At 38.2% G+C, this 11377-nt stretch overlaps 1 protein-coding gene across 1 annotated transcript; it reads right to left on the reverse strand.

Annotated features, from left to right (window-relative positions):
- Positions 1-4229: 4229 nt before the first annotated feature.
- On the reverse strand, positions 4230-5328 carry OR52D1 (olfactory receptor family 52 subfamily D member 1). Its single transcript, XM_002693210.2, has one exon. It carries the CDS (start codon positions 5184-5186, stop codon positions 4230-4232), a length of 957 nt encoding a protein of 318 aa, XP_002693256.1. The 5' UTR covers positions 5187-5328.
- Positions 5329-11377: the final 6049 nt, after the last annotated feature.

The raw sequence follows: 11377 nt of genomic DNA on the forward strand, positions 1-11377 counted from the left end.
ATTTCAGAAAAGTTGTTTAACTTGCCTTTCAGTTAGGGCTTCTCCTTTGCTATCCACCTCAATGGAATAACAGACCTTAATAATAATGTTGGCAGTTCTCCTGGGAGCTGGACTTGGCTACCTCCCAGCTGGTAGCAGCTACTGGTTTCTATAAATTAATTTCTCCTTCTAGAACTCTGCATTCTATCCTTAGAATACTATTAGAACAACAGAAACCCCCACCCCCCACCACCCAAATTCCTAGAAGAACTTCAAGGAGTAGAGTTTGCAGCCAGGGCTGCAGAATCCTCCGTCTGTTACTTATTGTACGTGAAAGCTGAACTTTGGTCAGAGATACGAAACTATGGAGAATAGTCCTGTGCTACATCCACAAGTCATCAGCCCAGAGTAAAGGCCATAGCTAGATCCATGTACAAGTGCGTGGCCCTTGCATCTCGTATTATTTCTGTAGACAAAACATGGGGAGGTGAAATGCTGCTGAAAAAGCCACAATTGGAGAAGAGGGTTGGATGGAGGGTCTTTGCTGAAACAATTCCTCCTTTCTGTAATATCAGTGTTGGAGTGAGATTAAAGGTTTAGGGAAGAAGGAAGGGTGCTGGGCAGAATGGGTGAATCAATTCCCACAGTGTTCACATGAGCATATTTCAATCCCCAGAATAACACAAGGAAATATACAGTTCATGAGATGTATAGTTGAATCCTAAAGTCAGACTAGAACACATGGAGGATATCACACAGTCCTATCATCATAATACTGTAGAAAATAAGCTTGATAGCCCTATGCATAAATTTTCAGTCAGACACAAGAATTAGAGGCACAAAGATAAATGATCTGTACTCAGTACCAGCTACTGATTGGATGTCTACCAGTTGTAGATGTGTATCACAAAATCATACACAATTTCAATCTGACACACAGCCAACACACAGACCTCTATTCACACACAGAAATGTAAAAAGAATTGAAAACCACAAATTAAGATAAACTGGCTTTTCAGTTTTTCTAGGAAATGAAACTAAAATTATTGACTGTATTGCTTAATATAATATAGCTAAGGACTTAAATGTCAGTGTTAGTTTTCACTGGGAGTTAAATATTGAGAATTTCAGAAGTTACTCCTTGGATTTCTTTCAATGTAGAGTACTTGAGGGAGTACTCAAAAACCCAGGGAGTTGGGGGATAAAAATAAAACTAGCAACCACTCTGTCAGAATGAGAAGCCATTCACTTTTGAGAGAGTATAGCTATTCCTTTGAAATTCCTGAAAGATATGAAAGTTATTTTCATCTTAAAGCTAGAGAAACAGACTCCAAGGGGTTAAGTGACTTCCCACACACCTGTGGTTGAAATTCTAAGCTGATTTTCCTGGTTCCAGCATCCTTATTCTGTGCACAGGATAGTCAGATGATGAGAGTGTGGGATTCAGAGTGACGATTAAGGGAAAAAAGATCTGGTCAGATTGGAAAGGCGTGAATTTATTTTATTATTTTTAAATTATATTAATTTAATTTTTATTTGATATTGGAGTATAGTTGATTTGCAATGTTATGTTAGTTTCAGATGCACAGCAAGTGATTCAGTTATACATATACATATATCCATTACTTTCAGATTCTTTTCCCAAATAGGTTATTACAGAGTATTGAGTAGAATTCCCTGTGCTGTATAGGAGATCCTTGTTGATTATCTATTTATATATATAGTAGAGTGTATATATCAATCCTAAACTAATGTATCCCTCCTTGCCACATTTCTCCTTTAGTAGCCATAATTTTGTCTTCAAAGTCTGTGAGTCTATTTTTATTTTGTAAATAATTTCATTTGTATCACTTTAATCAGGGTGATGGAAAGACTTAAGGTTCTGCCCAAAGTGTGGAATCTTATGACTGCTAAAATCAGTGGATTATAGTTGTGGTCTGTGGAGTAACTTCTTCAGAAGGATCACTAGAAACAAGACCAAGGGTTGAGCAAAGGACAGATATTCAAAGGAATGATGCAGAAGGCTGGAGTAGGTCAGCTACACAAGGGAGCTGAGGAAAAAGTAAGAGATATATGTTGAACTTATTTAAAAGCATGTAGATATAGAAGTGAGAGAATATAATCCAAGAATAAAAGTGTAGTGATTAAAGAATTAAGATGTGTGTATCTCCCTGCTGTGCACTTCTATCTGCTCTGTGTGGAGAATAATATCTAGGCAGATATCTTCCAACTTGACTTTATATTAAAAAAAATATATAGGGGCTATGCAACATTGGATAAGAGAGTAGACAGGAATGAATATCCAGATCACTGCCACTGGAGTGGATATACCTTATACAATTCACTCAATTTCTTGGATTCCACTAAAGTCAAAAGCATCCAGTTCCCATTTTACTGAGCTGCTGATTTTGCAGAAAATACAGTTTAATGATCACTATTCATATCCCAAGCACTAAGCATTTTAATATAGTTATGTAGCATAATTATCACAATAAGCCTGAGAAGTAATATAAAAAAGTCCTAAATATGTTTCAATGTAGCTAGCAATATTAGAGAGATTGCATAGCTTTCTCATATTTATTTAGTGAGCATTTTACATGTTAGACACTGTCTTAACTTTTCGACATTCATTGATTTCTCTATTCCTCACTGCAACATTGAAGTGAAGTGAAGTGAAGTGAAAGTCACTCAGTCGTGTCCGACTCTTTGTGATCCCATGGACTATACAGTCCATGGCATTCTCCAAGCCAGAATGCTGGAGTGGGTAGTCTTTCCCTTCTCCAGAGGATCTTCCCAACCCAGGGATTGAACCTAGGTCTCCCACATTGCAGGCGGATTCTTTACCAGCTGAGCCACAAGGGAAGCCCAAGAACACTGAAGTGGGTAGCCTATCTATCCCTTCTCCAGCAGATCTTCCTGACCCAGGAATCAAACTGGGGTCTCCTGCATTGCAGGTGTATTCTTTTCCAACTGAGCTATCAGTTAGATGTTAACATTATTCTCTATTTAATCATTGCCCAAACTGAGGCACAGATATTTAGCAGCATGCTCAAAGGTCACAAAACTAGTAAGTGGAGAAGGAAGATGAAAACCTAGATATTCTAATGTAATTTATTTATTTTTTTGTGTGTGTATGCACACACATTTTTTTTTAGTCGAAGTACAGTTGATTTACAATATTTCAGGTATGTGGCAAAGTGATTGGCACATGCATTATTTTTCATGTTCAAAGAATTTAATTTTTATTCTTTCCATTCTTTTTCAAATTCTTTTCCCATTTAGGTTACTACAGAATATTGAGCAGAGTTCCCTGTGTTATACAGTGAGTCCCTGTTGATTATCTATTTAAATAGAGCAGTGTATATATGTCAATCCCAAACTCCTGTCTATTGCCACCTCCAACCTGTCCCCTCTGGTAGCCATAAATTTATTCTCTAAGTCTGTGAGTCTATTTCTCTTTGTAGATAAGTTCACTTGTATAATTTTTCAAGGTTCTGAATACAAGTGATATTATATAATATCTGTCTTTCTCTGTGTGACTTACTTCACTTAATATGATAACCTCCACATCCATCCATATTGCTACAAATAGCATTATTTCACACTTAAAAATTTTTTTTTCTTTTGAAGTTATTTTATTTTATTTTTTTATTTTTTAACTTTACAATATTGTATTGGTTTATTTCACACTTTTTTATGGCTGAGTATTATTCCATTGTATATAAGTCAGATACTCTGACTTTAGACCATGTGTTTTTAATCATTGCCCAAATTTCTTGGATTTGGATTAGATATACATTAAATGTTCTTGTCCTTTTCTACTAGGACTCACAGAAGATAGTCCCACCGTGGCACCTAGACACTTTTTAAGAACAGGAACTGCTTTGCTTTCTAGTAAATCACAGATGCGTTTAAGGCAAAGGTAAAAATATTAGGAGTTTTGTGCAGTAGCAGTATCATAGCTAATGAGGTTTATGCAACACATGATTTTTTCTATTTAAAAACTTCTTCTAAAAGTAAAAATATTATTACCTTTCTGGGTTATTCATAATTGCTCAAGGAGCCTCAGAAGTAAGGTATCATCAATGTGATTATCAACAACTTCAGTTCATTCCACCTTTCTTTAGCCTTCCAGGGCTTCCTCCCATGGAAACACATTCCACTTATATCAGAGGTCTCCATCCAGGAAAATGCATTCAGATAGCCATACATACTTTTTTCCCCCCTCATTTCTGATCTCTGCTCAGAATTCATATTGAAATTTTCCCCAAGTGAAGCAGTCTTGGAAGTCGACTCCGAATCTCCTTGGTCCTAGCCCCATAGATGATTGGGTTGAGCACAGGAGGCACCAGAACATAGAGATTAGCCAGAAAGATGTGCACATGCCTGGGGACTCGGTGTTGGCCAAAACGGTGGGTGAGGAAGGAGAAGAAAGCGGGGATGTAGAAGACCAGGATGACCCCAAGGTGGGAGCCACAGGTACTCAGAGCCTTGTACTGGGCATCACGGGATGGAAGGTGAAAGACAGCATGGAGGATGAAGCCATAGGAGACAGAAATAAGAATAGAATCCAGACCCATGGCCAGAAGGGCCACGGTTAGCCCATAGACTATATTGACAGTGATGTTGGCACAGGCCAGTCGAGCAATGCCCATGTGCTCACAGTATGTGTGTGCCATGACATGGTGCTGACAGTAGGGCAGTCGTCTCAACAGGAAGATGAAGGGGGAGACAATGGCCACACTACGAAGTATCCCAACAAGGCCGATTCTGCCTATGACAGTGTGGTTGAGGATGGCTGTGTATCTCAGTGGGTTGCAGATTGCCACGTATCGATCAAAGGCCATGGCAAGAAGAACCGAGGACTCTAGAGCATAAATAGAATGGACACAAAACATCTGGGCCAGGCACCCATCAAAGGAAATCTCACCTGCTTGGAACCACAAAATGGCCAGCATTTTTGGCACAGTGGTGGAGCTGAGAGCCAGGTCAGTGAGTGAGAGGAGGCAAAGGAAGAGGTACATGGGCGCATGAAGGGCACTGTCTGTCACTATGACCAGGATGAGGGTGGCATTCCCAGCCAGTGCTACCATATACATGGCACAAAAGGGAATGGCAATCCAGACGTGAGCCCACTCCAGCCCTGGGATCCCCGTCAGGAAGAGAGTGGCTGGGAGACGGTCATCACTGATGTTGGAAGCTGGCATTCTGCTTGGCAAATAAAAGGGTGATGGGACACCTGTCCTGTAGCATGAGAGATCTGGTTCCTTCACATAAAATGATGACCTTTCTGTGAAGTAGTCTTTCTTAGGCTGAGAAAAATATTTGTTATTAACTTGCTTAAGGATCTTAAAATACTCCTCCACATATTTTATGCTTTCCCTTCTGCTGATTTCTATACTCATCAATCATATGTTGAATTCTATATCCCAAGCAGCAAGCTAAGTATTTAAGCATCTGTTCAACCTGATGCTTCAGGGGTCATCTCCTGTGTTCTTTTCCCACGCCTACAGAGACTTCTTTATTTCCCTTTTTTTCTATGTTTTTTAAATTTCAGTGAAAGTTTCCCTGTCTTCCTGACACCCTTTTATTTTTTATGTCCATACTTGTCTCATTCTTTTTTCCATTCTTCTGCTTACAAAATTCCATTGAGTGAGAGTATGTCTTCGCTTTGGTATCTTCTACACTGACTGTAATAGTATATCTAGTCATTTTGGTCACTGTTCATTAAGCCTCAATTTTGACAACTTAATAACATTGCATTGCTTTTTAGACTTAATGATATAATAATGTGTTCAGTTTTTGTGTGTGTGTGCTTGTAATGCACCTTCCCAGATATATACCCAAAGAATCTCTTTGTATATCTCACTTGAAATGCCTAGAAAAAATATAGGAAATTATGAATATGCTTATATATCTCATGATTGAATATGTACAGCAAGTTGAATATTCAAGAAGTATAATAGAATAAAGCAAAATATACATCAACATGCTAGTTGGCAAAACAGCCCTCCCTACTATGGCAAAGCCAGCCAAAGTCCAGCATGCCCACCAGTGTAATGTCTGGATATCCTGGCTAGATCAGAATACCAAGTGCTCACAGAGGCTGACTAAGGGATAAAATCTGTGGCCCCAAGGTTGCTAACAGTGAAGATATCCTGAAAGAGAATCTGTTTCTGGCTGTTGAAGGCTAGCGAGTATTTACAGACACTCTTCCTTGATAGCATACTGTTGACCCTTGAACAATGAGGGTGTTATGGATGCCAATCATCTGGGCAGCTGAAGATTCTTATATAATTTATTACCTGCCCTCCATATAAGAGGTTTCTCATAAAGTGGCTCATCATATCTACTATTTAGCATTCACGAATTCAACCAACCACTGATCAGTAAGTAGTACTGCAGTATTTATTATTGAACAATCCACTCATAAGTGAATCTGCACAGTTCAGACCCTGTTATTTGTATTGTGTCCTTAAGTCTGTGTAGGATTTGGAAAAGCTTGAATTTTAACCCTGCTTCTGTAACAAAGTTGCTATGTGAGTGGAAACAAATCTCTCTCTTTCCTAGCCAATCTTCATTTGGAAAGAGTAATGACTCTCTCTTTTCTATCTGCTCATGTTGCTGCATTGGAACAATCGCTGCAACACTTTTTGCCTTTAGTTTTTTGTCTCTAAATTGGAAATGGCATCACTTGATCTACCAGCTTCACAAGATTTTATGGTAGAGCTTAAAATAGCATTTATGTGGTTACAAATTTGGACATCCCAAATAATCTTCTCTTCCTTCCTTTCTTTGTTTCTTTAACACTTTCTGTATACTACAAAGATAATAGACTATACCTTATCATTTGAACCCCTAATCACTGGGAAGACCAAGTCCAGAGAGGTGAATATATGTAGTCCAGATTTCAAAGCATGTTAATTGCAAAACTAAAATTAGATTTTATGTGTTCTGATTCAGAGTTGCAAGCTTTTACTTCACCCAAATGTCCATTAATATGAGCAATATCTGAATTCCTATGTCTTTTGATCAAGGCATTATGTCAATAATTCAAAATGCTGCAATCACTTTATTACTTATCTGAATTCCAAAGTGACAAAGAGAATTAGGAAGCCCACCCTATTTGTGTAGAGGCTTCCACTGAAGACACCAGATGCTTCTGGGCTCCGTACACAGGACTGAGACACCAGGGGAGAGAAGCTTGGATGGTAGAGGGCAGAGGGCTGGAATCACTACCATCTTCCTGCCTCCTTCTTCCCAGCTTTTTCATGGCCCCCTAAGGAAGAAATCAAGTGGTTACAGTAAGACAGCCATTACTCTGTGTCCATCTGTGGGTCTGAGGATGAAAAAGATTGAGATAAGAATTCAGCTGGATTTTTCCTCCTTGGGAAACAATGGGATAAGGATATTGGACTGGAGCTTCATTCTAGCCCACAGTGCGAGCATCCTTCCCAGATTGTCCAGGATCTGGTTCTTTGAGGTTCCTTTCTCTCATAAGACCTCAATAATTATGCTCTGTGTCTTTCCACTGAGCACAGACATCAGGCAATCTGATTTCAAGAACTGTGTGGCAGGTGTGCATTTGCAGGTAGACCACACTGAGTTTGAATCCTATGAGCGTGTGTACTATGTGAGTGTGAGGCTGTATGGATAGAACGCAAGGTTGTGCAGGTGTGTATGTGAATACAAAATGTTACTTAAGTGTGTAAAAGCTGTTTCTGTGCAGGTGCAAGTGGGAGCAGTAAGGAAGCAAAGGGCTCTGAATGTGCAATCTGGGCTGAGATGTGTGACCTTTTATCTGATGTGTCTGGGCTCAGTATATGTCCTCAGCTCATCTCTGTGTTCCCACCTCATCTGGTCCAGGGACTTGTAAGTAAGGTTATTTATTGATTCTCCCCGTGATGCTCAGGTGTGAAATCAAAGAGGACTCCTCTAGGGATTTGGTGCACCTTTTGAGAGACACAAAGAAAAGGAAGGTAGATAAAGTAACTGAGGTAAGAAAGGGAAATTTTCCTTCATGACTTTTCAAAGAAAGTGGAAATTAAGCATCTAGTGTATGATGGATTATATTTTATTCTCCCTTCTAATTTCTTGCTTCCCCCTCCCCCATCCTCATTCTCTTCTCTTTGCCTTATTCCTGTGTGTCTCCTTGAACTCCCTCTCTTGTGGGTACACCAGAATTCTGTGCTTTTGAGGCGTGGTGAGATAATCATGAGAAAGGGACAGCAGGTAATGGTAGTGGGCCTGTGCACACATCATTGTGCTATCAGATTTCACTTACAAACACAAGTTCAAAGGTAAAATTATCACGAATTTCATGATGATGACAGCAGAGTGGTCAGGAAAGCCAGAGGCCATTCTGAGCATGGATGTTATGTAACTGCCCAGGTCATATGCCCATGAAGCCAGTCCTGATAGGGAATGACATCAGTGCTGCAGGTAGATTACCTAAGATCCCTTGACATCAACCATCTGTCATGTCCTGCACAAGCATCGCTTCCATCAACCCCTTCCAAGACTAGTTATTCTCTCCTCCTAACTTCAGAATACTGTAACTTTCCTTCTAATAGACCTCTCTTGAATAACTTTAAACTGTGGTCTTCATTGGAGTGTCTAAAAGAATATTCAAAACACTATATGCCCCCTTCAGAACTTTGACAACTAAAAATTATCATTCAAAGTTTAAAAGGTAGAAATAGACATAATTTTCAGTATATTGTGAATATTGACATTTAAAACTCCCATATGACCATTTAAAGTGGACCGTATGGACTCTTTATGCCCTAGAAATTGTTAACTCACTATTATTTATTTCAAAGTAAATAAACAAGCTTTTCTTAACTGTCAGGAATTTAATATACTGCTTTGTTTCCTTGACTCTGCTCCATTTTCCCACATATATTTTTACACGAGTCTTTCATGATAATTACTCTTTTATTCATGTAACAGTAATTTTTATGCGTGTTGGAATTTTTGTTTCCTTTAACATTAGGCTCAAATGTTTAGCCAAGTTGCTCAGTCATGTCTTACTCTTTGCAACCCCATGGACTATACAGTCCATGGAATTCTCCAGACCAGAATACTGGAGTGGGTAGCTTTTCCTTTCTCCAGGGAATCTTCCTAACCCAGGGATCAAACCCAGGTCTCCTTCATTTCAGGTGGATTCTTTACCATCTGAGCCACCAGGGAAGCCCTAAAATGCTTAAAATATTATTAATTAAAAAAACAGATATTATTGATTTATAACCTATATAAGTTTCATGTGTACAACATTATATTTCAACTTCTGTGTACACTGCAGCTTGCTCAGCATCAAACTTTAGTTTCCATCTGTCAGCCAACCTTTTCCAGTCACTTTCCTCTTTGGTAATCACTATTCTTTTCTCTATATATATGTGTTTGTTTTAGTTTGTATTGGTTTGCTTCTCTGGTTGTTTATTTATTTGTGTATTTCACATGTGAGTGAAATCATATGGTATTTATCTTTCTCCGTTTGGTTTATTTCACTTAACATGATACCCTCAAGGTCCATCCATGTTGTCACAAATGGAAAGATATCATGTTTTTTTATGACTTAGTAGTATTCCAGTCGACATACACACTGCATCTTCCTTATCCGTTCATCCATTTATTGGAACTTAGTTTCCATATCTCAGCTGTTGTAAATAATACTGCAGTGCACTTAGTGGTGTATGTATCTTTTGGTCACTCAGACGGGAAAGAATCTGCCTGTAATGCGGGACACCCAGGTTCGATCCCTGGGTCAGGAAGATTCCCTGGAGAAGGGAATGGCAAACCACTCCAGTATTCTTGCTTGGAGAATTCTGTGGACAGAGGAGCCTGGTGGGGTATAGTCTATGGGCTCTCAAGAGTCAGACACAACTAAGTGACTAGCACACACATATCTTTTCAAATTAGTGTTTTTGTATTCTTTGATAAATACCCAAATTTGAAAAGCTGGATCATATGGTCTTCCTATTCTTAAGTCTTTGAAGAATTTCCATACTGTTTTCCATTGTGACTGCATCAATGTACATTCCTAGAAACAATGCCCCAGGGTTCCCCCTTTCCCCATACCTCACCATGTTTATCTTGTCTGTTTTAGTTTTTAGCTTTAACAACTTGTTACCTGATTCATCCTGAAGCTTTTTATAAAGGTAAAAATAATTTTAAGGATAAATATTATCATCATTTTATTTGATCTCTTTTGATTTTCTATGAGCCTTGGGAAAACAGACTCAGTGTCTTTTTTTTAAAAAAAATTATCTATAATTGATATACAATGTTGTGTTAGTTTCATGTGTACAGCAAAGTGAATCTGTTATACATATGCATACACAATACATATATCCACTCTTTTTAAGATTCTTTTCCCATATAGAGCATTGCAGAGTATTGAACAGAGTTCCCTGTGGTACATAGCAGGTCCTTATTAGTTATCTATTTTATATGTAATAGTGTCTTGTCATTTTTTATATTAATCATCCTAACAAGTATGAGTGATATCTCATTGTGTTTCTAACTTTTATTTCCGTAGTAATTAAGTAACACTGAACTCTTTTTGTATGCCTGTTGGCCATCTGAATCTCTTCTTTGGAAAAATGCCCATTCAGAACCTCTGTCCACTTTTAATATGTTTGTTTGTTTTTCTGCTGTTAAGTTGTATGAGTTATTTACATATTTTCAATATTAACCCCTTATTGGATATATGATTTTCAGATATCTTCTCATTTTGTAGGCTATCTTTTGTTTTGTTTGCTGTGCAGAAGCTTTTTAGAGAAGCTTTTAATCATTTATTTATTTATTGAGCATTTTCAGGTATTGTTCTACATGTTGTACATACATTCAGTAATTTATTTAATCCTCACCATAATTCAAGAGTTAGATATAATTAATCATTGTCCCAATTTTACAGTTCACCAAAATAGACATAGAAATGTTTAGTAACATGCTCAAAGTAGAAAACCAACAATAAAGGAGAAAGCATTCAAACTCAGGCCCTCTGATTTCAGATCTTGTGCTCTTAACTACTGTCCAAAGTTTTGGAGTTCAGATTCAAGTTCACTCCAGATGTTTCATCTTTGGTTTTCTTTTTTTGTCACTTAACATTCCAATAGAAAAACCCACTGTGAGATGCAGTGTCCACTCCAGAACAGAACTGACTAGCATTTTGGAAAGCTACTGTCCCTTCTGAGATGATACAGAAACTACCGTATTACCTTGAAGAGCATATTCAGTGTAATCCTTAACAAGTCCCATTTATCTGATCATTCTTCATAAAGCGCTTCCTCCATATCACCATTTCTCTCACATCATAGGCTTTATCTATGTAAATGTAGCTGGATAATTATCCTTCCCATTTACCTTTCATTTCATCCCCAACTGCTGCAAGAAC

This window comes from Bos taurus, chromosome 15, assembly GCF_002263795.3.
Source record: "Bos taurus isolate L1 Dominette 01449 registration number 42190680 breed Hereford chromosome 15, ARS-UCD2.0, whole genome shotgun sequence".
In the NCBI taxonomy this organism is placed as follows: domain Eukaryota; kingdom Metazoa; phylum Chordata; class Mammalia; order Artiodactyla; family Bovidae; genus Bos; species Bos taurus.